The sequence below is a fragment of the Drosophila mauritiana genome, chromosome 3R, assembly GCF_004382145.1.
Source record: "Drosophila mauritiana strain mau12 chromosome 3R, ASM438214v1, whole genome shotgun sequence".
NCBI classification, from domain to species: Eukaryota; Metazoa; Arthropoda; class Insecta; order Diptera; family Drosophilidae; genus Drosophila; species Drosophila mauritiana.
In genome coordinates this window covers 25919103-25946029 of record NC_046670.1, presented here as the reverse complement: position 1 = coordinate 25946029, position 26927 = coordinate 25919103, and the positions used below count along the sequence as shown (strand labels likewise).

At 48.7% G+C, this 26927-nt stretch overlaps 6 protein-coding genes across 8 annotated transcripts in view; 2 read left to right on the top strand and 4 right to left on the bottom strand.

Moving 5' to 3' along the window:
* Positions 1-35: 35 nt before the first annotated feature.
* LOC117145729 (CTL-like protein 2) lies at positions 36-5014 on the bottom strand. Of its 2 annotated transcripts, none has more exons than XM_033311487.1 (4): positions 4907-5014; positions 4281-4584; positions 2560-2892; positions 36-2494 (listed from the first exon to the last, which is right to left on the bottom strand). In XM_033311487.1, the coding sequence occupies exons 3-4, from the start codon at positions 2881-2883 to the stop codon at positions 428-430; spliced, it is 2391 nt and encodes a 796-aa protein (XP_033167378.1). In that variant the 5' UTR covers positions 2884-2892; positions 4281-4584; positions 4907-5014; the 3' UTR covers positions 36-427. The 2 variants fall into 2 exon arrangements, with proteins under 2 accessions (XP_033167378.1, XP_033167379.1); XM_033311488.1 differs by having other exon boundaries at positions 4897-5003.
* Positions 5015-5485: 471 nt separating this feature from the next.
* LOC117142979 (yemanuclein) lies at positions 5486-9983 on the top strand. Its single transcript, XM_033307331.1, has 6 exons — positions 5486-6413; positions 6469-6690; positions 6760-7579; positions 7639-7786; positions 7853-8092; positions 8152-9983. The coding sequence occupies exons 1-6, from the start codon at positions 6174-6176 to the stop codon at positions 9485-9487; spliced, it is 3006 nt and encodes a 1001-aa protein (XP_033163222.1). The 5' UTR covers positions 5486-6173; the 3' UTR covers positions 9488-9983.
* A 205-nt stretch (positions 9984-10188) lies between these two features.
* On the bottom strand, positions 10189-11993 carry LOC117142981 (beclin 1-associated autophagy-related key regulator). The gene is made up of 3 exons (XM_033307332.1): positions 11594-11993; positions 10473-11524; positions 10189-10410 (listed from the first exon to the last, which is right to left on the bottom strand). The coding sequence occupies exons 1-3, from the start codon at positions 11896-11898 to the stop codon at positions 10256-10258; spliced, it is 1512 nt and encodes a 503-aa protein (XP_033163223.1). The 5' UTR covers positions 11899-11993; the 3' UTR covers positions 10189-10255.
* Positions 11994-12173: 180 nt separating this feature from the next.
* On the bottom strand, positions 12174-15354 carry LOC117144529 (pyruvate dehydrogenase E1 component subunit beta, mitochondrial). 2 transcript variants are annotated; one of them, XM_033309752.1, is made up of 6 exons: positions 15253-15351; positions 14938-15184; positions 14219-14380; positions 12866-13277; positions 12685-12804; positions 12174-12625 (listed from the first exon to the last, which is right to left on the bottom strand). In XM_033309752.1, the coding sequence occupies exons 2-6, from the start codon at positions 15127-15129 to the stop codon at positions 12414-12416; spliced, it is 1098 nt and encodes a 365-aa protein (XP_033165643.1). In that variant the 5' UTR covers positions 15130-15184; positions 15253-15351; the 3' UTR covers positions 12174-12413. The 2 variants fall into 2 exon arrangements, with proteins under 2 accessions (XP_033165643.1, XP_033165644.1); XM_033309753.1 differs by lacking the exons at positions 12174-12625; positions 12685-12804; positions 12866-13277 and adding an exon at positions 13426-13945 and having other exon boundaries at positions 15253-15354.
* Positions 15355-15567: 213 nt separating this feature from the next.
* Positions 15568-19324, top strand: LOC117142402 (endoplasmic reticulum mannosyl-oligosaccharide 1,2-alpha-mannosidase). The gene is made up of 6 exons (XM_033306349.1): positions 15568-15963; positions 16061-16333; positions 16503-17016; positions 17100-17440; positions 17496-17683; positions 17837-19324. Exons 1-6 carry the CDS (start codon positions 15877-15879, stop codon positions 18489-18491), a joined length of 2058 nt encoding a protein of 685 aa, XP_033162240.1. The 5' UTR covers positions 15568-15876; the 3' UTR covers positions 18492-19324.
* Positions 19320-26927, bottom strand: part of LOC117142399 (nuclear receptor coactivator 6) — a 44512-nt gene continuing 36904 nt past the window's right edge. The window contains exons 6-9 of the mRNA XM_033306345.1: positions 24338-26837; positions 24133-24231; positions 23933-24071; positions 19320-23878 (exon numbers count right to left, since the gene is read on the bottom strand). Coding sequence (XP_033162236.1) covers positions 21677-23878; positions 23933-24071; positions 24133-24231; positions 24338-26837 — 4940 coding nt within the window. The 3' untranslated portion in view covers positions 19320-21676. The remainder of the gene's footprint in view (positions 23879-23932; positions 24072-24132; positions 24232-24337; positions 26838-26927) is intronic.

Sequence of the window (26927 nt, the reverse complement as noted above, 5' to 3'; positions counted from 1 at the left end):
GAGAAAGTAAAATAAATTAAGAACCAAACTGAAAATTGTGACTTCAATGAATTCATTTTTATTAAATTCGAAAATTAAAATCATTATCGTTAACCTAAACTGCATGAATGTGAGATATGTACTTTTGTGTCTCTGTATACAAGTTATTGTATGGTATTACTTTTGGTCTTTATGGTCCGCGTCTATCACAAGTCTAGCCGCATAAAAAACTTTACATATGGATACGGATACTGGCGTATTATATACACTAGATTAAAGATTAAGAGTATTGGCAAAGGAGCGTGCATCTTATGCAAACCCAATTGCAGCCGTTTGAGCAATCGCTCACAACCCCGATCGTTTCGTTTTTGGGCTATAATAAATATATATATATATGCTTTACTTTAATTAACTTATTATTTGCACTTCCGTTCCGCCTCTGAGTCTCCTACTTTCCGCGGCGCTGACGCGGCGGCAGATTGTTCTTCTTGCCAAGAATCTTCATTAGCTGCTTGGACATGAAGAACGGCTTCTCCGGCGAGCCGTCGTTGCGCTCGCAGTCCTCCAGGAAACACAGAAACAGTGTGTCCACTGCCGTCGAGTACACACCGAAAAACACGCTCGTTATGAGGAAGGCGGCAATTACCACCACAGTGGTGGGCACTGCGATGTAATTTAGCCGAATAATGGTCGGATTATTGTCCAGGAAGTAGTAGGTGGACGCACCCGCCCCTGCGGTTAACAGCAGTTTCGACAAAAAGAACAAAAAGTCCGTGACCTGATCCAGCGTCACTACACGCAGGAAGTTCCTCATAATCAGGTTAAACGAGTCCGCGGCACTGGAGCAGAAGTTCTTGCCGTGAATGGCGCACATGATGTAGGCATTCCGATTGAGGAATTTCAGGAAGGTCTCCAACAGCCAAAAGAAGCAGCGCATGCAGCAGAGGATGGCTCGTGTCACCGCATTGTCGTACTTCTTCAGCTTCTCGTGGATGTACTCCAGCACCAGACGGATCAGGCGGACGATGGCCAGGATGAGCGAACCGAAGGCCACAGTGCCCAGATGGTAGACAGCAGTTTGGAAGAATGCCCTTGTGAGGATGAAGTAGGGCACATCCCTCTTTTTGAAGGTCCAGTACCATCGGGCGAAGGTTGATGCCAGGACCATGTAGCTAAAGGCGGAAATAAAGAAGCTCAGCCAGAGGAAGCCGAAGACGTTGTAGAAGATGGCCCACTTAATCTCGATTGGATTGTTAACCGAGTCAAAGCTGCAGGTGGTGTTCAAGCAAGGGTTCAGGTTCTGGGAAAATGAGGTCAGCCGAACGCTGCAATATTGCTGGAACACTTCCGGCTTGCAGGATCCGCCCACTGTGTAGTTGATGGCTGGACCTTCGCAGACGCAGTCCTCGCTGGTCACTTCGCCACTTTTCGTCAGCTGCCGCACCATTCTAAACGAAGGATCTCCAATTGAGCCCAGATACAGGCCCACGCCAATGGCAAACGCTATGGCGGCAATGAAGAGTATCCAGGAGAAGATGGGGAAGAACACGGTGCTGATCACGCTGCTCACCGCCTTGCTGCCCTCCTTGGTTAGGGCGATGGCTATCTGGATGCGCTTTCTTAGCACAATTACCAGCAACAGGATAACCACGAAGGACACGCCTACGAAGATGGACAGGTAGAGCCAGGTGTTCTGGCTCTGCAGAACATTCTTGACCGTGGAGTGCAGATTCAAGCCGTGTACGGGTACCGTAGGCGTCTTCTCCCAGTGGATGTACTGCTTTACGGAGAAGTAAATCCCCACCAGCAAGCCGATAAGCACGCCGAAGATGGAGAACCAGAGGATCGGAGCCGAGAGCCACCGCATTAGAGCGATGTAGATCAGTGAGGCTACCAGGGTGCAGAAGCAAGCCACCAAAACGATCGACCAGGAGTTGACAAGATCCTCGACAATCTTTTCTCCCAACAGCTGGGCGTCGTTTGTGCCATTGTAGAAGTGCGCCACCATGTTGCCCACGAGCTTGGCCAGCCTAGTGTCGGTATGCATCATCTTCTCCTTGATGACAGCCTCGTTGAGTCTGCGCTTACACTGGATGATCGGTCCCTCGTCCACTGGAGTCTGTTTGCCATTCGACTGTGGAACAACGAGAGCCTGGGCCTCCGTCATACTCTGGTACATGACATCGGCCTGCAGTTGAAGTTCTGTGGTGGCGTTTCCGGGCAACAGATGCAGCTCCCGACTCGACCTTCCTCCGTTCAGTAGGAACGAGGGAATATAATCACACACGCCCTGCGAGAACTCGAAGAGGCATCGTTTGAGGAATGGAGCACTCTTGATGTACCAGCGTGCGCACTGGTTCTGGTTAATGGCATCCTGAATGTCCGATTTGGTGCGGATCTGCGCCTTGTGCTCCTCCGATAGGCAGATGAGGCGACTATGCAGCTCCGCAAAACTAAGTTTGTCCTTCATAGTATCCCAGACGAAGGTCTCTCGGGGACAAGTCTCCACACAAACCTGTTGAAATACATATTTCATTATACGATGAATTCCTTGCAGATTTGATGTTAGTGGTATCTCACCTGTGGAGTGTCACATCCAGTAATGGGTACAATTGGATCCATGCACCGATTCAAGTCGAAAAAGAACAGGTTCTCCTTGTTCAGCACTCCGGAGTCCATGCCGCACTTCCGGTTAAAGGAGTCCGTGGGCATCAGCAGTTTGTTGAGATCGCCGTTCTTGATGGCGTACTGGGCGATGAAGGCCCATCCGCCCAGGAAGAGGACGAATAGCAGCAGGCAGGGCACATCCGTGCAGCTGCGATCCCTCTGCCTCGGTCCCGTGAAGTTCCGGTCGTAGCGCAATGGCTCGCCGTACTTGTTCATCAACTCCACGCTTTCCGTCATCGCTCTCTACTGAAAAAGTCAAAGAAGAACCAAGTGTTTTATGTATGTATATAGAGCCACTATCGATGGGTCGTCGTCTCTAGGTAATGAGACTGTCGGGCGTATATCATGTAATTTATTTCCGTGCATGCGTCACTGTTTTAAAAATGGAAAACCACATCTGTAGTGGGTGGTCGTGTTGGCGGTGAAGCCAACCACCAGCGGCTCTTTTTGTTCTAGTTTATATGTTGGTTTGGTTGGGGAAAGTACGATGGGCAAATGAAATTGGCGGCGATAAAGTGCGGTTTGATCATATCAACGACAGGCGGCCAACGATTCCTTTTGAATTGAATCACAATTAAATACTATACTCTTTGTTTCTCACTATGTTTATGAATAAGATTATTGACTTTTTAACCTTTTAATGATTAATGAACCCAGCTCTGTGACAAAGTTTTCTGCTGGATAAAATGAACTTTAAGAATAGCTCTGGATGAGCTGGTGAATTATTCATAATTATTGCGTGTACATAATCCTACTGCAGACTCATTTAATTAATCATGAAAACAAATAAGTAAAGGGTCGCTCATTCGCTTGAATTCCCCTTAATTCGCCCTGATAACGATAGCGATCGCGAACTGTACGAACCGGAGAACTGCAGCCCGCCACTGGCACTCTACGTCCACCCGATAAACACTCGGCACCCCTGTGTTTTTTGACACCCTATCCCCTCCTGGGGATGCGAAAATCTGCGAAGAGGTAGCAGAAAAGCAGCTCGAGCGTGTCGCGAATTTGCAATAATGACGCATTAAAAGCAAATTAAATTTGTGCGCTCACTTGTTGCTGTTGTTTGATTGTTTATGTGTATCGCTTTATTTTTGTTTGCGGCTTCTGTCCATTTGAGATGAAAAACCGGCTGCCGCCTTTAATGGATGAATTACCAAAAAAACACACAAGTTTTCATAGAAAATGGGAAACCAATTTGGGTTGGCAAGGCATTTGGGGCCACATGTTTCAAGGTCGATTGCCGTAACTCCATTTTGGTGTAGGAATTTCAATGTCTGGGAGTAGAGTTTGTCATTCCAGCAGTGCTACAGGCAACACTCGCAGTAGCGCCAAACTTTTTATTTTTGCAAAGAAACCCGCAGACATGATAAGAAAACGGGTGTTCGCTTTCATATCTAATCCATTTGCATAGTTTGTAGAATGGAAAAATGGTTTACACCTCAGTTGTCCTTGCATCGAGTGTTTACTGTGCTTACCTTGGACTACGTCACTTGAGATAAAAGAAAGCAGTCGCAGTTCTTATCTTATAATTGTAGTCTCTTGTTTCCCAGATGAACGATTTCCCCTTGTAGTTTTTTGGAACTACAAATGTACAAGGCCCCTTAATTTCGTAATGGAGCAGTATTACTCACCTTTGCTTCGGAGCCGACTGATTCTTCCAGAGATGCAACAAAGGAGCTCCACTCTTCTCGTCGCTTTTCCTTTCTTTCTTAAAGTTCCTTTATTGTCTCATGACACTTTTTTACGAGCGGCTGGGGGCTTTTTGTTCAGCTCGCTTTCTGGGACGGAGTCACTACTCCGGCGAAAGTCACCGGACCACTGATACCGGGAAGCCTTTGTCGAAGCTCCGTATCCCGTACGTTGCTCTTTGGACGTCGGTCACTTGCATTCGTTGGATAAATATGTACATACATACATAAAAGAGCTCGAGTGGGGCTGCAAGCATAAAGGCAGCATAAGTGTTTATGTGCTAGTGTTTGTGTGGAGCCACTTGGGGTTTGGTAGTGGGGGAGTTGGGGATTGGGTTGGATTGGATTATGAAAAGAGCAGCACGGCACACTTTTGTTAATTGCACAATCCTAATCGTTTTCACCCGATAACGAGCACTGGCCATTCCCGTTATAATAACACCTTGCAGTTTCGACCGAATTCGAATTTCTGTGCATGCAACTCTTTTCGTTTCGCTTGTTTTTGTTGTGGAGCGGGCGCATGAAATTAAACCCCCCAAGCTCACGTACTGCGACTCACTTGCACTTACGCTAATTAAACGGCGAGCACTTGACTTTCCACGAAGTAAACTGCTTGACAATCGAAATAATACTGAATCGCCCCAAGAAAATTTGCCCACCAACCGCGGCCCCAAACTCTGAACAGCTGTGCCGAACAGTGCTGCAAAGCGGCCCGTTCTGGTCAAAACAAAGCAGAAATGTGTGTGGAATGTGGCACTGCACAGGGATGCACAAAAGCTAGTGAAAGTGTTGGCCGCTTTCAAGCCAGATCCGGCTACTTATTGGCTACTTTATAAATATGTTCGCATTATAGTATGATTTTGGGTCCTATTAAAACAATTAAGCTTTAAATAGTATAAGCCAGCTATGCATGTTACTTTATCCATCAACTTGGTAGTTCGGAACTTAACTTTGAAAATGAACTCAATGCCAAGCTAATGAATTTGTAACTAACAATATTTTGGAAATACATAGCACCCATAACAACTAAATATTGATAAATGCAGCAAACCGCAGCAAGGCTCGGCCTGTGCTGCGCGCAGTGTGAACGGCTCGGTGTAATTTGCGAAATCCGCGACCAGTGCTGCGCAACGCGAGTGCGAAAGCCAAAAGCAGGGTCGGATCTTCGGTGCGGGGTGGAGCGGAGAGAATGTAGCGTTGAGGATTTTAACAAGAAACAATTTAAGAATCGCGCTCCTGGCCGTGCGAAAAGCGCCTGGTCGAATCGTTTAAATGTCCCCTTTGGTAGCGTCGATTGCGTGTGTTTAGTCCCCGGTGTGCTGCCGTTACGGACTGTGTTGTTTTCGTGCCGGCAAGCCAACCAATCTGAAACCCCCCAAAAAAGTTTCCACTTTTTCATTCCCCCAGAAAAGTGACAATTATTCGTGGCCGTGGTCGGCGGATGCAGCTGCAAAGCGGGCGGCGATTGAAGTAGTGCAATCCGGCGCAAGTCCTCGCCATTTGTTTATGTTGATAAGCAGTGTTTGTGGAGCAACAACAAGAAAGTGCAGCTCAGAGTGAAATTGCCACGGTTATTAAGTGGTTGTGGTTGCTTGGTGTACGTGCAGAAAACCTAAAACAGACATCCCGAGAAAAAGAGGAAGCAGCGCAAAAGGAGGAGGAGGAGCAGCAGCAGCAGCAGCAGCAGCGACGTCTCTGTTGTTTTTGTTTGGCTGTGAGAGAGTGGGAAAGAGCGGCGAAGAACACGCGGCTCTTTCGAAAAAAAAGGGCGGGAAGGCCCTTTCTGCTCAAAGGAAACCAAATCCCACTGAATATCCGTAACTCTGCCCGCCGGAAATGTCAAAGGGGGGCGAGCACAAGCGCGTCACCCTCACCTCGATCATCCAGGGCGATGCGGGCTTCTCGCGCTTCGGCAGCAACTTCCTGGAGCCTGATGCTCCGTCCGCTGCACCCGAAAACAGCTCCAAACCCACGACAAAGACTGCCAAGTGCATCCGCATCAAACTCGATCTGTTCGAGACCGATTCGAACAAGTATCCCGAGTTCAACTACTCCCGGCTTTTGTATTTGGAAAAGGTAAGAGTGTATAACCCAGTTGGAGGATCGCCTTCTCAGCCCTTGTAATTCGTAGAAAAAGACCAAAAAGCTGAAGCAGGTGAGCACTACCAATGGCATCGCAGGCACTGATCCCTTTGCCGACAACGATGACGATGTGGCACGGATCGTCAAGGAGCTGGAGGCAAAGTACGGCAACTCCTATGCCACAGGCAGGGGGAAAAGCAAAAAGGACGACTACCGGGACATTGGAATGGGCTACGATGAGTCGGACTCATTCATCGACAACACGGAAGCCGTAAGAACAAGAAATATTTACCGACGAATGCACTGAAATTATTTACCTTAAACTATATGTTCTGTCCAGTACGACGAAATCATACCGGAGGAGGCGGAAACTCTGGAGGGCGGTTTCTACATCAACTGTGGCGCACTGGAGTTCAAGAACCTCACCAAGAAGTCCTACACCACACGAACAGATGCCATCATCAAAATGCCAGAGCGATCACGCAAGCGCATGGTCTCGTCCAGCTCGGAAAGCTCATCGTCATCCTCGGACGATGATGACGAAAACGATGATGGCAACAATGAGGAGGAGGACGAGAGCGACTCCGAGGACGACTCCGAGGAGAACGATGAAAGCGACTCCGAAGACGACTCCGAGAGTGAAAGTCTCGAGGACGAGGACTCTGCTGCCACAGCCAAATCCAGCAGCAAGTACAAAGACAATCATCAAGCTAAGCGGGCCAAGGTCATCGTCACGGGCAAATCCAAACCAAGCGCAAGTTCTTCGACGAGTGGCAAGAAGCCGCCGACTAAGCCGATCACCACTTCCTCATCCTCAAACTCGCCACGACCCAGCACGGTGGAGATTTCGGACACGGAAGACGGCCAAGACCCTATCCAGACTCAGCCAGCAAGCCAGCTTCAGGCCCTGCCGCAGAGTCAGGCCCAGGCGCAAGCTTTAAAGAAGGTGGTTAAGACCACAACGGTCAAGGACATGCTAAAGGCCAAGCGAGACAGCTTCCTAAAGTCGCAGAGCGGCACGGCAGCTGTCAAGGGCGTCGGCAACGGCGAGCTGAAGTGTGTTTCCACCGACGTGTCCAGCAGCGACAGCAGCGATATGGACTCTGAGCAAGGCCGTTCAGATAGGCAGGCCGGTCAGCAAGGCAAGGATGGGCAGGAAAGTGAGTTACTTACAAGTATTATTTGGTTCAAATCACCTTTTCACGTGTTTATTTTTAAGATCTTCGCACCGCCGACACTCTGCTGCCCACCACATTGGATGCGGACATTGTGACCGCAGTCAACAGCTTCAAAGAAGCGGTGAAGAGTCGAGACATGTGCGGCAAGAAGTTTAATCTGGATGTGAAGCTTTCGCCACTACTGCTTCGGTGAGTTTGCAACAAAAGTATACACTAAGAACAGATTAAAGTCTTATATCCATTAATCTACTTTAGGGTGTACGAGGCGGTGCTGTGCACGGACCGCAACGAGCGCAACATGGTCTTCTCCCACATCGAGTATCAGCTGCAACTGCCGAAGTACTACATGCTGCGCAAAGGGAAACAAGTGCGTGCGAAGGAGGAGAAGAGGAAGTCCACCATCATGCTGGAGAAGCTGCGGCGGGCTGTTGCTGTGGTCATGCCTAAGGCGGTAGCCAACTATGAGACGGAACTGCGCACATTTGCTGAACAGGCGTAAGATTGTTAAGCGAAATAATGATTAGGTTCCTTTACATCATGGTTCGTATTTTCAGAGCTGCGGAAGTGAACTCCGAGCTGCCGCCCAAAATGCCGCGCAAGAAGTTTCAGTGGACCAGCGAGTTACGCCATCTGCTGTACGATGTGTACCAAGCGCGTTGGACGTCCTACGCTTTCCTAGCCAAGCGCAAGGACTCGTTGGAGGAGTTCATCAATTGGTATCTTAAGGAAAAGGTGGTGGAACTGTGGCCGCCAGGCTGGATGCGTTTGGATGAGTTGCAAAGGGAAATAAGCCGCTACAAGAACGCCAAGCTGAAAGCAAAGGAGAAGCCAAAGGCACCGCCGGCGTCCGCATCACCCAAGCCCGTTGGGGTTGTATCTGCTCCTGAGCAAATACCGCCGGCAAGCAGCTACCTAAAGCCAGTGGAGGACCCTCGATCTCGAGGTAACTCCGATACGGACTCAGCTACAAGTGCCTCCTCCAACAGTCTGAAGCGAAAGCTGAAGGAGATGCCCAAACAGACCAGCAAGCCGCCGAAGAAAAAGGTGGCCAAGCAGTTACCGCTGCAACCGCAACTTAATCCGCATCCGCAATTCCAGCTGGCGCCTGCTGCCACGGCGGCTGTCAGTATGCCAGCCATTAGCAATAACAACAACCACCTGCCCCACCTGGACACGCTGCTCTCCATGCCGAGCACCTCGGCTCAGGCAGCAGCACTCAATGCCGCCGCCGTAGCAGCCAGTACGGTTCTGGATCTGGCATCCCCTAGCCGGAAACTGGACCTTAACACCAGCAGCAATTTCTACAAGCTGATCACGGCCGCCACCCAGGCAGCCAGCGGGAATCCCAGTCCGCATTCTGGCGACGGCCAAGCCAAGGTGATTGTGGGAGCTCGGCCCTCTCCCCATGTGATCAACCTGGATGACTATCAATGCACCAGCGATATACTTCAGACGTCCAAGCAGCTAGCTGCCACCACCACTGTCATCACCGCCATCTCTAAGGCCGCGCAAACGACGTCGGTGGCCAGGGAAAGCAGCAGCGAGTCGGATGGCGTGGAGATTGTGGGAGTTTTTCCTGCCTCTAAGCCCCAAAAGAAAGTCCAGTCTAAGCCCAAGAACAAGACTCAGAACAGAGGAAGATCGTCCTTGGGTGCGGTAGGGCAAGTAAATGGATCCCTGGGCTACAGCGCGAATAACATGTACATCTACAACAGCCCCAGAACGCTGGGTCCAGTGTACGATCTCACCGATCCGCATATAATGAAAACCATGTCAAATCTAAAGGAGATGGAAAAGCAATTCATTCAAGCGGCCTTCTCGCCGAACAGTGTGAAGGGCGCAAGCGGAGGAATGGGATCCTCAGCGCCCAGTACGCCCACGCGCCAATGACATTCGGGATCGGCCGCACAGCAGCCCCTTCCGGCTGCTGTGACGGCCTTTTACAACCAGGAGGCGATGGCCGCCGCCATCGTGCTCTCCACGATGAGCCACGCCTCGCCGCGCTACGACCTGCTGGCCAACGGCTCCGTTTCCATGTCCGCCGCCCAGGTGGGAGCCTCTGCCAACACACTGCCACAAGTATTCGTTAAACCCAGCCTGCCGCAGCCTAGCGCTGCCGGCGATGTGGTGACCACGACTGGAGCTGCTCGCCCATCCACGCAACAACTGCCCACAAAGTTCATTTAGCTAGGGTCACTCAGCTCGTTCCCTTGCGATTCTAATCTAAGATTCTAGTGCTGATTCTAGGTAGGTTTCATTCGCAGCTGTGTCTGCCGATTTTCCAATTATTGCACCAGTTTAATTATTGTTTCTCATTGAGTCGTTTACCTACTAAGTCAGTGTACTATGCAAGCATTAATAAAGCAAATTTATATATATTTATTTATAGAGAACCATTTTTATTAAATAAAGGCGAATAAGTTATGTAATAAAAGTAAATCCAAAAGGCGCATTTTCTTTACACACAGCGAATATATGTATATATATATAATTGATACAAAATTAGTTCTGTAAACCAAAGGATAACGCTAAAACCAGCGACTGCCGACAAACATCGACGCACTGTCACAGAAACGATTACTTAGTCTAATTTGTAAAAGATAACACGCGTGTCTCATGATGATATAGCCGAAAGATCGGGCGTCTGTTGGTCTGCGATCATTTGATCCAGCGCAGCACCGATGTGGCCGCCATTCGCACGAAGGCGATGGTAGACTGCTGGTTGGCCGCCGGAATCAGATTGGGATCCGCCAGCTCCGGCTGCGGAGTCAGGCTTGGCACTGCCTCCCAGTCCATGCGCAGGGAGTTTTCGTCTGGAAAGGCATCAGCATCAGTTTCAAAAGACGATTCCCCTCAAATTGCAAAGCCAACTCACCCTCTGACTCCGATTCCGTGGCGGTCTCGATGCCGATTAGTAGGGAGTCCACTGACTTCATGAGTGGTGCATTGTTCACATCCAGATGCCCGTATCGACCCAAGTCGCTGCGCTCCAGATCAAGGATGGCTAGTAGGTTTTCCAACGTGTGCTGTTCGATGAGCGCACGCAACTTCACCTGCTGCGTGTAGGCCAGATACATGATATTGGAGTTGAGGCGCGAGATTTTGCGCCGGAACTGCTCCTCGTTCAGCAGCTTACGGCAGAAGTCCCCATAAGCGATCTTATGTGGCAGCCGCACGTTCAGGTAGAAGCTGAGCAACTGCGTCAGCTGCGCCGTGTAGGTAAGGGCGCCCACAATGCGGTAGGCTTCGAACCTGCTCGGTGTAATCTCGTTGGCCGTGGCCTTGGGAACGTCGTCCTTGTTGTCTGCCAGCCAGTCCAGGTAGGCGGTATAGTCGCCATTGGCTGGCAACGAAGGGCCCACTATCCTGTATTGAACTTCACTGATCCCACTGCCATGAAAAACCCATTTGCCGCGTATGTAAGATGTATTCTTGGCATCGGCCAGCGCCGCTATGGTTTCTGCCTCCTCGGTGCGCTCCACACTGGCCCGCCTCTGTTGCTCCTCCTTCAGGACCACCTCTGCTATGGGAAACACATAGGTGACCAGCTGCTGAATGCTGCGACGCGCCGCCTGCTTTATGCTGTCCAGGAGACCAAGATGGGTCTCCCTGAGTTTCTCTATTTTCTCCACTCGATCCAACACGTAGTTTTCGAGCATCTTGACTTTGTCCGGATATTTGGGTAGGTTCTTCCGCTTCTCGGCATTGGCGCGACGCAATTCATCGCGGCGCTCGCCGAGGACGAGCAGTCTCTGTCCCGTGCCGGAGATTAGTTGCTGTAGAAGCTCCAGTTGTTTTCGCTTGGCCTTGATGGCCATCAGGCGATCCTCATTGGAGCGGTGCTGCCCGATAAGGCGTTCGTAGCGCGTGCTGAAGGTTTTGAGGCCCGCCTGCAGGTTGATGTAGCGCTGCTGTTTCTCCGTCAGGCTAAAATATTGTAAGATCGATTCAGTTTACATGTGTGGTTTAGATAAGGTGAGTGTAAGGTGGGCAAACCTTTCGGGCCTTTCCGCCTGGCTGTGAGTAATGTTTCCGTTTCTGACGCAATTGCGACAGTGGAATCGGCTTGCGCTGCAGCTGTGGCACAATGGGCACCGCATATGGGCGCCCATTCCCGTGCTGGTGCTCCTATCCTTGGCGTTCGCATCCTTCAGCAGTTCCTTCGTCGCTGCCGTTGGCCTGCGCTTTGTTGTGTATCCTGCGACATCTGATTCCTCGTCTTCGCCGTTTGTGGAGGCGCTCGAGATGCGAAAGTTGTCGGGGGCCTTGCAGCTTTCGTCGGAGCTGGAGCTGTTTGCCATTACAGCCAGAGCATTGCAATTATTTGTTATGTTAAATCTTTTGTTATTGTTAACTTTGCTATTATCGCTATCGATATCAGGACACCTATTGCAGAACGATAGGCTGGTGTCGAAAAAATAGCTGTCGTCAGTGTTGGACAGCGCTCAATGGAAAAGTGTTTTCATCGGCTGCGCGCACCTTTTAAACTTCGATCATTAACGATAAGAATTATATATTTTATAACTTCTGGTATTATATCATTAAATATAACAAAATATTCAACACCCACTCAAAATATATTTATGTTTTCGTTTATTTTTCACAAGAGATTTCTTTAACCAAATAATTAAACTAGAACGTCCGAAAACTAATCAAAACCCGAAAGTGGTAGTGTTTCATTTTCAGAACATTCAATTTCCAGTTCGGTGCACTATTATGGGGGGCAGCTCGGTTAGACCAGAGGCAGCGTTTCGACTTGCACTATAAATTTAGTTAGCTGGGGATTCCGATCGGGCGTCTGGCTAGTCGTGAGTTCCTACTTGTTGGCCGCAGCGGCCTTGCCCACCTTGCCACCCAAAACCTTAAGAGTCGCCTCCACGAGATCCTGCACACGGGGCAGGGCGTGCGCCTCCAGCGTCTTGGCATAGGGCATGGGCACATCCACGCCGGCACAGCGCCATACGGGGGCGTCCAGCTCAAAGAAGGTCTGGTCCTCCATTATGCGAGCGCAGATCTCAGCTCCAACGCCTAAGAGGTGGAACATTTAGACATCGCTAGGCTTTCAATCAGCTGCATTTCTCACTCACCGTGTTGGGGCCAGCCGTTCTCCACGGTCACCAGATGGTGGGTCTTTCGTACAGAGGCGAAGATGGTCGCCGTGTCCAGAGGACGAATGGAGCGCAGGTTAATGACCTCAGCCTCAATACCTAAACATATAAGAGAACGTTAGCTACTTTCCACGTCATTCAGAGTAAAGCCGTGCCGTACCCTTCTTGGCCAGCTCAGCAGCTGCCAGAAGCGATGTCTCCACCGCCTTGGAATGCGCCACCAGGGTAATGTCCTTGCCCGGCCGCATGATCTTGGCCTTGCCGATGGGCACCAAGAAGTCCTTGTCGGCCACGTTATCGGCCACAGGGAATGCCGTGCCGTAGACCAGCTCATTCTCCAGGAAAACCACGGGATCGGGATCACGGATGGCGGACTTCAACAGTCCACGGGCATCCTCGGCATCGTATGGCGAAAGGACCTTCAGGCCGGGGCAGTGAGCGTACCAGGCGGCGAAGCACTGGGAGTGCTGGGCGGCAACACCGGAAGCGGCTCCATTGGGACCACGGAACACAATGGGCACATTGACGGCGCCGGCGGACATGTAGAAGGTCTTGGCCGCCGAGTTGATGATCTAAGGTTTGGATTTTTAAAGGGATAGATTTTAGCACTCCATATTATTATGAATGTGGAATATGTATTAGGAATCATAAAGTGTTTAATATGTAAATGTAATATTGTTTAGTGGGGATGAATGCACCCTCAAACTGCAAATTCGCCAATTCAAGTTAATACGCTTTATTTGATGCACTCCTTTCTGTTCCGTTTTGATCTTTACTTAATGCCTAGTTTCTGCTTAATGATAAATGCTGGCAGGCGGCGTCCCTTCCAGAAACGCGGCAGCGGCGTCTCGTTGGCCTGCCGCAGGATCTCCGCCACGTGCTGCTCCGCGCTGAATGCCTCCGCCTGCTTGATCTGGGATATGAGCTTGGCCTGGAAGGCCTTCTCCTTGCGCATCTCGCGGCGCTGGCGCACCTTGGCCCACTCGAACTTCATCTTGCGACGCAGCTTCTTTAGCTTGTGCTTCTTCATCTTGCGCCGCCGGATGACGATGAGGCGTGCCGCCTCCATCTTGTCCGACTTGCTCTTGTCCAGCGGCGGCGCAATCAGCTCGCCTACTCGATCTCTGTGCAGGATGTCGTTGATCTCATTCAGCCAGGTTGAGCGTGGGCTTTCAATTATGTGGCTTATTGGCAGCGGGCGATCGCCGACTGGCGGCTTGGCGCAATCGAGTATCTTTGCCTGCACGTAATCGGATAATATGGGTGGGGATTAGTGAGGTCCGATCTATGACTTGGGGCAGGAGCTAATCCACCCATATTATCCCATTAGGCGCCGCTGCATATTGCACTTGAATTGGTCTATTTGCTAGCTGTTGGAGTTGTGGGTCATTTGGATTGGATTGTCGTGTTCTTTCTTTTGGTTTACGTTTTGTTGGCAATGAGATAATATGAGTAGTTAGCCTACTGCTGGAGTGCGGGGAGTGGTTCTTAGGATAAGGATGAGGCAACTCACGTGATCGATGGCCTGCATGGAGAAATTCCAGGTCATGAACTCGCACACGGGACGCAGACCGGCCATGGCAGCGCCAACAGCGATGCCGGCGAAGCCCATCTCTGTGATTGGCGTGTCGATGACGCGCTTGTCGCCGTATTTCTTCCACAGTCCACGGGAAACCTAAAAAGGGCATTACATGATTAATAGAATGTGAGGATACCAGAAATATGTGGGGCTCATTCAGGATGGGAACATTACGAGCTTAAATCTTTTATCTGTTTTTAAAACTTTCCAAGCTGATAACACATTAACTAAAATTTCTTAAGGAAATACCATTATTCTAACGAATAATTGTATTGTATTTTGTGTATATCTAGTTGTTACACCTGTATCTGCCACAATCATAGTTTAAATGAATCCAATAATATAGAATTGCTAACGCCGGCCATCAATCCACCTCAGATGGGTAAACAAATCGCTGTTTTATGGGCCAATCTTTATAATCAGCAGACAGTCGGTCACACACATTCTGCGTGACCTTGCCCACTCCGATCACGCATTCGGATTCGCGTCGACCTGTTCGGAATCACTATCAGTAGTTACATATAGCACGCATATATCACCCCGCTGACCACCAACCTCCCCTATCCCGGCCACCTGCATCAGCTGTCGTCGTCGCAACCGCCTGCTTGGTGTTTACGTAATCGCGCAGGGGCAGGAAAAGTCGCAGATCTCACCTTGTAAGCACCGTCGTACTGGGCCACTTCCTCGCCCAGGATGAAGACGCGGTCGTCGCGGGCCAGCTCATCGTCCAATGCGCTGTTGAGGGCATCTCGCACGGTCATTTGCTTGGCCGCCAGGGCCTTCTGGCTGGTGGAGAACGCTCGCTGGGCGGAGCTGGCCGCCTGGATGAGTCGGGTTCGGAGCATCGTCGGTTTGCGGTTCGCTTTCCTATGGGTCTATGTCTATCGCTATCGTTGCCGGCTGTAGGTGATTTTTTTTGGGTTTTAAGTGCTATTATCTAACGAAAAATGAGCTATGGGTTTACGCACCGACTTCCGTCGAAATTTTGATGTGAAAATGCGATGTGACCAGATGTGACCACTTTAATGCCGTATTGTGGGCACACTTGGAGCTTACCAGGGCTGCCAGAGAAATCACTTTTAAGCGGGACTAGTGTTGTCCACTCTAGACTTGGCTACATTCATACTGTGTTAGCTGGAATTTCGAAAGCATTAGCTATATTAACAATATTATTTTACAAAGTTGTGATAATAGCTAAGATTTCATTTAATTTGTTTATAAGGTTTTTCAAAAGTTAATGATTGACAGCTTGTCTCGTCTTTCGTTTTGGCCAGACTGTTGAAGAACAAGTTGGCAGCACTGGTTCGAGCAGCTCAAAAATGCAGCTCTCGTGAAATAATTTTAGAATTTCTTATTTGTAATTTTACGTAGTGTGGGCCAGAACTAGCATATATAAATTAGTGCACTGGCACGTATAGAGATGATTAGTGCGTGAAGGAGGTAGTAGTTGGACCAACCGCGGTTAGTTAGCTCCGATTCCTCCGCTGCCAGCAGCGCACCGCAATCGATTTTTATTCGAGTCGAATGCTGTGGAATTTCCCATCCAACTTTCCCACACTGTGAATTCCGGCGGCGGCATTTAGCGAAACACAATGAAGGACGGCGGTCACATAACGCTCACACTCCCGCCGGGAGCAGCGGCGACGGCTGACGAGCGGGGCAGGAAGAGCCTGCGGCGGGTAGGTAGTCAACTGAAGAAATTCCAGTTGCTGGGATCCTTGAGCGTCCTCAAGAAACCCCGAACTTATAAGTACAATCTTTTGTCGCACGATTCAGGCTTGGAATCAGCTGCCGCGTTGTCAGCGCAATCTCATTATTCTGGGCATCACCGGATTCTGCGTGACAGTGTTGCTCTGCCTAAGTGGCGATCAGCTGCTGGCCGCCAGTTTAAAGGATGTGGACACCAAGGCCGAGGTAGTTGCATATCAAATGCCCCTGCCGAATCCGCACCATCATCCGGGTGTGGATAAGGATGTGCCCAAAGACACTGCTGCGGCACCTGTTCCGGCCGATAAGAGAGCACCACGGGCGGAGGCGCTTAGTGATAAGGTAAATAGGCCCCCCCAATTAATTGATAAGTGCCTAAGTGGCTGGGGTTGTTTGCCTATAAAGATAGCATGCGTATCAATACGATTGACTATTGGTGTTTGATTTATTGCCCACACGGCACACTTCCAGTTAAATCTATTAATGATATCTCAATATCAATCAATTTCAGTTTAATGAGCTCGTTGCCTATGGAGAAGCGAATTCAGCTGAGAACGTGGCCCGTCTGCCGGAGACGGTGGCTGCTGAAGGACTTCCCCAGGCCGTGGCAATGGCTGTGGCCTTGCCTCCGCCCGATAGTAACAAGGAGCAGGACATCGGTGGAATTGACATCCTAAACAATGTAGAGGAGCCCGTCGCCCAGGAGCAAGCAGAGTCGCTAAGCGAGGGCGAACAGCTTGAGCAAGCCATCAAGAACCCACTCACTTTGGGCGGCGTTAGCTTTAAAGAGCATCTCAAAAAGATCAAGCCCCTTCTGGCCAAGGGCCAGCACTTCCATGGCGCCACCAACGAACGACAGTCGGCTGTGGTGGCCGCCTTCAAACACTCCTGGGCGGGCTACAAGAAGTATGCATGGGGACACGACAACCTGAAGCCCATCTCCCAGTACTCCCACGAGTGGTTCGGTCTGGGACTAACCATTGTTGACTCATTGGACACAATGTACATAATGGGACTGGATGATGGTATGTTGGCTATATCCTGGTGTTCACGAAATCATTAGTTTATGGAAATACCTTCCTTAACTTTCTCAATAACATCTACACAGAATTCAAGGAAGGACGCGACTGGGTAGAGCAATCACTGCGCTTTGATACCAAGCGCGATGTAAACCTTTTCGAGGTCACCATACGTGTCCTAGGCGGACTGCTGTCTGCATATCACCTGAGCGGCGACACAATGTTTCTGGCCAAGGCTGCAGAGCTGGGCAACCGTTTACTTCCCGCCTTTCAATCGCCGTCAAATATCCCCTATTCAGATGTGAATCTCGGGGATCTTTCGGCGCATTCGCCCAAGTGGTCCCCTGATAGCTCCACCAGTGAGGTCACCACCATTCAGCTAGAGTTTCGTGATTTGAGTCGTTCTACAAACATCTCCATTTATGAACAGGTAAACACAGATCAGATAAGGGCAATAACGAATTATAAAATAATTGACTTATCAGGTTGCTCACAGAGTAAACGAGAAGGTGCATGATCTGGAGAAGAATCATGGTTTGGTGCCCATATTCATTAACGCCAACACAGGAACATTCCGAAACTATGCCACTATCTCGCTTGGTGCTCGTGGAGACTCCTACTATGAGTACTTGCTCAAGCAGTGGATTCAGACCGGCCGCAGGGATAATGATAAGTACGTAAATGAGTGTGACATTGAAGTTAAGAATTTCTATTACGAACAAAGAATTCTTGATTAAGACGTAGAAATTTCAGCTGGTTGATTTATCACAGCTGTGCTGTGCCAATTGTTTATTATTTACTTTATTTGACCTCTTTTTTATTCTAGCCTTATTTTGGACTACATGCAAGCAGTCGATGGAGTTCTAACACAACTGATGCGGCGCACGCCACGAGAGCACTGGGTTTACATAGGCGAGCTGATCAATGGCAAAGACTTTAAGCCGAAAATGGATCATCTTACGTGTTATCTGCCGGGCACTTTGATTCTGGGTCACCAGAACGGGATGCCAGACTCGCACCTTATACTTGCAAGGGACTTATTGGATACATGCTATCAGACCTACGTGATGAATCCCACACATTTGGCTGCAGAGATCTCGTATTTTGCACTAACCGAAAAGGACGATCAGGACATTTATGTGAAGCCAAACGATGCCCACAACCTGTTGCGGCCGGAGTTTGTGGAGAGTCTCTATTACTTCTACTCATTAACTGGCAATCGGACATACCAGGACATGGGATGGAAAATCTTCCAGGCGTTTGAGACTCACGCTAAAGTAAATGCTGGCTACACATCGATGGGAAATGTAAAGAACACGCAGAGCACGCGTCTGCGCGATTTGATGGAAAGCTTTTGGATGAGCGAGACCCTGAAGTACTTCTACCTGCTGTTTAGCGACGACCGCAAGGAAATCGACCTGGAGCAGTGGGTCTTCAATTCGGAAGGCCATCCACTGCCGGTCTATCCGCTCAAGACTTAACTACCGCCTAAGTGAAGCAATTAGGGGCAGCGCAACTTAGTTGCGTCCGCGACACTAACTGAAAGCCGAATGGAGTTGGCGCATTCATGCTGCATCTATCGTGTAACTCGTATTCGCTATTTAGCGTAAATGCCAAATACTATGCTAAGTTTAGAGATACGCAGAGCAGAGTTGGCTAATCGAATAAAGCAATGCCCAACATCGGTATGGATCGATGGCGAGAAAGTGTAACACCTGGGGCGACGAATTAGGGTGCAATATCACCTTTTTAACGCCAGACCTCTGCTAACGAAATTCATTTAAAATATTTACTAAGTCTATCTATAGAAGGCCAGCTATCTTAATCCATTGCCTTTGGAAGGTGTTAGATTTGAGGTTGCACCAAGAAAATGCAGCATTTGTCGCCCCAGGGATTTTTAGCCAATCGTCCCATATTCCTATTAAACATGTCATTTGAAAATCGGAAGCAATCGATTGTATAATATTCTGTGTACTGATAATTGTTATTTTGTAATTATTTATTTCCTACTATAAGCACGTACTGTAACACGATATTGGGGCATTGCAAACCCCTTTTTTTTAGACAGTAGCATCAATCGAATCCGCCAGCAGGTTTTAACCTTGTAATCTATGGTAGTTAAACGTGTATGTTTACGTTAGCATGATATTAGGAATCAGTTGCACTCAGCACAAAGTCGATTTGTGTTTAATCTTAAAGGTAGCGAATAAACGAATCTCAATGAAAATGATCAGAACATTTTCGATCCCACGGCAACCTGTGAATGTATGTAAAACGGAGCCAATAATAAAATGCAAGTGTTTTTAAAATTGTATGGAATTTTCTTTATTTTCCTAAGAACATTTCACCCAGTACAAACGCAAATGCATGAACTTTAATTGCATTTCCTTTTATTTAGTTTTCGTTTTCAGTTGGGTTTTCGGTTGTTTGTTGCGTTTCAGTGAGATTTATATTGAATCTTTTGTTGGTTTTTGTTTTATGTACTTAATGTTTATGACGACTATGAATGGATGGGCTTAATAAACTATCAAATATTAAAGTTTTTTGTTTCCTTTGCTTTGCTTTGCTGTCCTCTCTCTCCCTATGCTGATGATGTTTAATAAAACTCACAATGTTTGTTTAAAAATCTTTAGTTTTCTCTTTATGTTTAATTACATTTAGACACATTTAGCTGAACAATTCAAGTGACGACACTGCGCTTTGTTGCTGTGGAAAGTTGGTTGCGGGAGGGGCGACCGATTTGAGTTCTGAGGAGTTCGATTTCGTTCTAAATACAACTTAAAACAATTCGCATTAGTAATCTATCAGTAGAGTTAGGTTTTTTCAGTTTTGGGTTGCCAACTTAAATTATGCTATTACATATACATTTTTACACGAAAGTGGTTGTCTTTGAATAATAACTAGAAAGTTTCCAAATAGAAATACAAGATCATGCAACTCACACGGGACGCTGGGCAGATGGGAGACTTTGCTTTTGTGGGAGTGGATGGTTATGCTTATGATTCGGGCTTGGGTTCAGGAGTTCAGGGTCAGGGTTCATGGGTCATGGGTCGTGGATGGGTGACTTGAACAAACGAAGCACATCTTAAAATATGGTACCTCTCGAAGTTCCCTTACAGACTACACGTAATACAAGCAATCCGTCCACGGTAGTACGTATCGTAGTAGGTGTGTTAGTGGTGGTATTAAAGTAGTAGTTAGTATTGTAACTGGTATGTAATTGATGCGTGGCGCCCGCCCTCCCCACGTCAAACATTTACAATTGCTACCGCGAGTCGCGATTCGTTTTGGATAAACTTCGTAGTGGCTTACTGAGTGTGGGCTTTTGTAGACTTTTTAATCGTATTTATTATGTATGTTTACAAGCTAATCAGACATCTATATTTAAAACGTGGCACAAATCACAAGTCAGATTTGTCGCAAGATCGAGATACAATTGATACGATTCGTTAATTTGTTGTTATTTGTTTTCTGGGGTTCCCCATCTCAGAGCTGCTAGCTTCTCGTTTCAATCGATCGGTTTAAGTGTATAAGATATTACATTAGATTCAATAATTTATAATTTATAAATGTTTAAACTAAATTGGCTAAAATTGTGATTTTTGAACTGCTTTTGGTTTGCTTCGTAGTTTGCCATAGTTGGTACTCGTTAATCCCTAAGATCTTTGCATTTGCTTTCCAATGACACCCGTAGCTATGCCGAAATATTCTTTACTCTCGAATTGAGCACGTCAATAGGTTGGTTGGTTGGTTGGTTTGTTGGTTTGTCTGTAATATCAGAAGCAGTCGTACTTGAAGCGCTTTAAATGATATCCTTTTAAAAATGCTTAGCTATATATTTATAATCTGGTTGAACAGTTCCTGGGGCGCGACTGAAACTGCTGCATGCTCTAACTATTTACAAATCTCCTTCGCAACGCAGTGCGTAAATAAATATATTCTATCTGGGCTTTTAAAAATCGATTGGATGCGGATAAATTGCTCTGCCTGATATTCAAACGACAACAAAATTGGCAACGTGATTTTAATTGTTTCTCAGAATTGCTTCAAGTAACTTAATTATAAGTTATACAACCAATTCGTATTCCTTACATTTCTCTCATTTTGCGCGTGTTTATTCCCATCGTTCCCTTCTTCCCTTTATCTTACGTACTTTCTTGGTTTCATTTGAATAAATTGTCTAGGGCTTTCTCTTAGTTACTGTAGCTATATAATTTGTTATATTACGTTCCATTTTAGTGTACCTCTGTGAGAAGCATTTGATGCTATTCGTCGTTTAGTTTTCAATTCACCACGTCAATTGCTTTCTTAGCTTTATTGGGGCTCAGCCGTATTGTAGATGCCATTACTTTCACCTCGCTTTCTTCGATCTGTCCCCTTGCATTAAGTAATTGGTTATCTGAGGGCTTTTCAAATATGGTACAAATCATTGAACTAAACAATACAAACAATAAGTAAAAACAATTTATGCTACACGGACTCAACTTAGATCTAATTAAAGGTTGTACTCGGGGGTAAAACAATAACCAAGGACAACTAAGACGGGTATCTATACAATCAGGAAGTCATTATTATCATCCGTTTTTCACAAGGTGGTGGCATTAAACTCTAGTATCAGACTGTTTGAAGCGTTTTCCGCCGCTGATGTGCTGCTTGGGGCTCCAAGTCAGGACGTCATTATCGACTTGACAGGATCGTCCAAGCCACCGGCTACACAGCTAAAGTCGTTCAGCTGTCCCATGTGCTGCGCCTGGGCCTGCGACATGTTCTGATGGTGGTGATGCTGCAGGTGCGGCTGCTGTTGGTGGCTCTGCATCAACTGATGCTGCTGGTGGTGGTGCTCTAGCAGTATGTTACTACTGTTGTCCGCCACTCCGCTAACTGTGGAACCACCGCCGCTGATCAGACAGTCGTTCATCTCCTCGCCCAGATGGCGGCGTCGTTGGATCGCCTGCTCCTGCTGGCAGCTGGGCAAATTGGCGCCTGCTTGCCGTTGATCGTCCAGCATGCTGTCGCCGAGGATCGAACCCAGGGAGAACTGCAGCGAGTCGCCGCTGTTCTGCAGATTCAGGATGCTATCAATGGCGCTGGCCACATGCCGACTGATGTCATCGTCGTACTCTCCGCCGGCCACTACTGCTGCTCCGCCCATGTGGCTCACATGCATCTGCTGCTGCTGTTGTATCTGTTGCTGCAGGTTATGCTGAAAATGCTGCTGCTGGTGCTGTTGCTGCTGCTGCTGATCCATTATGTTGGCGTAGGCAAAGTTGTGTTGCTGCTGTACCTGCTGTTGCTGCTGATGTGGCTGCTGATCCATCAACATCTGGGGGAACATGTCCGAGTCCAAGAGACCATGCTGTGCCACCTGAACGTGTTGCTGTTGCGTCGACATGGGCGACGAAGAGGAGGATGAAGAAGCCGTGCACAGCCGCTTGCTGCTGTTGTCATCTTCCATATCACTGCCAGAGCCCATAAGCTGGCTATCCCAGCTCCTTTTCCGCGACTCTCCTCCATTCACCAGCTCCCCATTGCTAGTCCCGCTGGAAAGAAAGTCGCTGTAGTGCGCCTCCATGCTTTGCATCCAGCGTGGATTGTTGTTGCAGTTCAGTTCGATGTGATGTTGCTGCTGTGATGGTTGCTGTGGTCCTGCGTATTGCTGCTGCTGCTGCGACGTCTGTTGCTGCGGCGCCTGCTGCATAAATGATGCGTCTGGCACCCACATGCTCATTTTACTTTTGTGGTTGGCAGCTGGCGATTTCGAGTCGCCAAAAATCTCGTCCAGGTTGGACTCAATGTCGTGGGCATCGTTGCTGCTCTTAACGTCCAAGTGCACGGGGGACTCCCCGAACATTGCCTCCAGTCGTGTCTCCACGGATTTCTGCACGTCCGAATCGCTGCTAAAGAACTCACTGATGGCGGGATGCTCGTTCTGCTGCTCAGCATCCATGACCACTGGCTGTTCGCGCTGGCCGCTGCATGAGGAGACAGTCTTCACGGGATTAGAACCAGCAAGGCTTTCGCTAACGCAACTGCTATTGCTGCTGCTGGTGGTGCTCTGGTTGCTCTTGTCAATGCAACCATTGGGGAACAGATCCGACATGTGGTTGCTATTGCCCATCATGTTGTTCGAATTTGAATTGTCCAGGAAGTGTGATTGCTGGGTTGCCTGTTGGCGATTGATGGGCAGATGCTGTTGGTTTCCATTTAGTTGTTGCTGCGATTGCTGCATATGATCGTTATTCATCAGGTTAAGCTCCTTTTGCAGGCAGTACCAGCCATCATCCTGGTCTACGGGATCTCCTCCATTAGCTTTGATATGTTGCTGCTGCTGTTGTTGGTCGATCATATTTCTTTCCTGGTAGCGATTCTCAGCGCTCTTTGCCAAAGCCGCTTTGTTCTCCACCTTCTTCATGATGAAGCTTGTGGTGAGCTCAGACTCAATGTCGAAGTTGTCGTAGTCCTTCTTAATGTATTTCGACGACTCCTTATCGTGACCTTCGCTCTTCACAGATCCATTTACAGAAGGTTCCCCAGCTTCGTTGCTTTCCTCTTGCTTTACTGTAGTAGGCTGCTGTGGCTGTGACTTGCTGAAAGCTTTGTTGACATCAGCGCTGTTTTTCAGTAAATCAAATTTGTCGACAACGCCGTCTTGTTGAGCAGACTTATCGATTGGTTCCTGTTTGATCTCCTCCTTAACTTTCGCCTCCGAGAGTACATCGCTTTCCGCCGTCGATTTTTCGGTAGTCTGCTCCTCCTTGAGCTGCTGCTCTAGCTCCTTTTCAGCGGTTCGAATTTCATTGATCTCGCCTTTGAGATCATCGATCATAAGCTGCTGCATTTGTAGTAACTCAGAGGTTCGATGTGGCAGCTGTAAATAATACACAATTAGATAAAATACTAGAAAGTACAATTTTATTTATACCGTTGACTCCTGCATCAGAATTTCCTGGAACTTGCCGTTCAGTTGGCGGAATTTGTCCTGGAATTCCAGAGCAGTGGACTCAAACTCCTCGTCTTCGTCAGAAGGCAACTCAACGTCGTTCTCATGCATGCAATGATACCTGGAAAAAGAAACATGTTAGCAATACGCTCCTCTATCCTTCATATTAAGCAGCTTCTCACCTGATTAGCCTTTTAACCGCCTCATCCTTTGTGCGGAAGGGCTTTACGTAATCTGGCTTCAGACAGCTCTCCTGATCGACCTCCAGTTGGCGAACGAACCTGCGAAAAAAACAAGAATTAGTATGTTGCTCGATGGTGCATTGCTATATCTGCAATCCAGTTGGCCGCTTTTCGAGAAATCGGCATTGATCAACCAACTACTCACAAGGAGAGGCGTGCAATTTTTGGTTTCTGTGTTGGCATTTCGTCCATTTTGCTCGGCATATACAGGGGCAGACTCGGTATGGTCGGGAGTGATGGCACTAGATTTCCAATCGGTCCTGGTGCCACACCCATGGCCATTGGCGGTGCTACTGGCGGCAGGATTGGAGTTGGTGGCTGCTGTAACTGTGGCTGAGGCTGCTGTTGGGGTTGCAATGGTGGCAGGGGCAACATGTTGTTCACTTGCATCGCAGAATTGCTGGTGTGGAGGTTGTTGCTATTGCTGTTGCTCAGCATATTTGTAGAGCTGGCGAAGATCAGTGGAGGTGGCCCGCTTTTGTTGAGCATTGGTTGCTGCTGATGTTGTTGCGGCTGCTGCTGCTGCTGGACAACCGGCAGCATGTTTACTTTTTGTGGCAACATATTGATGCTTCCATTGGGTGGCTGTTGTTGCATTTGCTGAGGATTTTGCTGTAGCTGCTGGCTAGTCACTTTGCTCCTGTTGGCCGGTTCCTTGGCTTTTATTTGGAGTTGCGATTGTTGCTCCTGCTGCGGCGTCGGCTTTGGTTGTGCCTGCTTTGGTTTGGCTCCGGTCTGTTGTAGCTGATGCTGCTGCTGCTGTTGTTGCTGCTGCTGTTGTTGTTGGTGCTGCATAGGGTAGATGTGTATCCTCTGGGTTATATTCTGCTGGACATTGGGAGCAGTTGTGGCACCACCAGTGGCCGCTCCTGCAGGAGTGGATGAGTGGTTGTTGGGCTGAACCACATTGGCCGGAACGATTGTCTTCAGTGGCTCAGGAACTGTTGCTTGCAACTGTTGCTGCTGCTGTTGTTGTTGTTGAACTGGCTGTGGCATGAGGCTGAAGCCTCCCGTTCCATTTGCTGTTGGCAACATACCCTCTGGAGTGGGCACCTCTTTGCCGGAGGCCAGAATCCGGTGCTGCTCTGCGAAGAGACGCTGCAGTGCCAGATTTATCTCCGCATCTGTCATCGGTTTGTTGTAGGCGGCAATAGTTGCCGAATCAATTTCCGGGGAGACGGGCAAGAAGGTGGATTTATTTTGCAACTTAATAGTGAGGAACTGTATCTGCATCTGGACCTGCTTGAAGATCTGTTGCATCTGGGGCGTAAGTTGGATGGTTTGCACCCGGGACACAGTATTTGGTTGCGGTTGTTGTTGCTTAGGTGCTTGCAACTGTTGCTGCTGCTGCGGCTGCAACTGTTGCTGCGCCTGCTGGGATGGAAGTTGCTGCATTTGGAGTTGGCTAACCCCAGTCGCTACCGTTGGAGAAGGCATCGGGGCAGGTGTCGCCACTGTGGTTGCCGTCAAGCTGAAGCTCGTCCTCTGTTGCTGCTGCTGTTGTAATATAGCTGCCGTGCCAGTGGGTTGTTGCTGCTGCATCGGCACCGTAACGCCCACCAATTTGGTGCCACTCGTTGTCTGGAAGGGCTGGATGCTGGCGCTCATCGTTGTCGTGGTAGTTGTTGTGCAACTGGAGCTGCCCACCACAATCATCTGCTTTCCACTGGCCACATTAGGCTGCACGATCTGCACTGGGTTATTGTTGGGCTTTTGCGATAGGGGATCGAGCTTTGGCATCGGCTTCACTACGCTGGCGTTCTTCAGATTGGCCAACTCCGAGGCATTGGTCGGCGTTGCCTTGGGCTTCCTCACCGGCTTCTTTTTGACCACCGCTCCGCCACCGGCTCCACTGGTGGCTGCCTTAGCCGGCTCCAGTTTCGCTTTGCTTTGATCTATAATCGGCGCCACATTGGCCACCTGCTTGGTCACCGTTGTTAACGAAGTGGTGCTAGTGGTGGTGGTCAGCGTGCTACTGGCCGTTGTGGTGATGGCCAGTCCATTCGTGATTGGCTGGATGGGATGTACTATTTGCTGCTGCGGTGGCTGAGGACGCAGTGGCATTGAAAGTGTCATCGAAGACGAGGTGGTAGCCACCTGCTGCTGTTGCTGCTGAGCAGGCAGTGGATTCACATCATTGAAATGAAGTTGCCCCAACTGCAGACATTGAGCCAGCTGCTGAGCATTGATACCAGCCGGAGCAATAAGCAACCGCTCGGTGGGACCAATCGAAGCAGCCGTTTGGCCCGCACTCATCGCAGTTATCTGATTCGTGACACTGTTCAGGCAGAACAACTGTTGGGTGGTGGGATCAATGGGCGGCAGGGCAATGTACCGCTGCTGGCCATTGTTGGTCAGTTGTGGAGCAGGCGCCGGAGAAGGGATCGGTACCGGCTGAGTGGGCAAGCTGACGGGCACAGTGACGGGTTGCAACTGAGGCTGTAGCTGCGCAGAAATCATAGGCTGCTGCTGAATGAGAACCTGCGAGTTCAGTGGTAGCTGCGGGAAGGATACGACTTCGTTCTGCTTGGCGGGTAGATTGGCCGGTGGTTTCATCGTTGACATTGTAGTTGTAGTGCTGGTCATTCCTAACATACTGCTGGCAGGATGTGTTACCTGACCTGCCAACTTTCTGTTGTTAGCCACTGCAAGGAATAATTGCCATTATTCTATTTATTCAAATCGATGATCTTTCAAAAATGATAAATTTGTCAAGGGTTGCTTTGCCTTTTCAA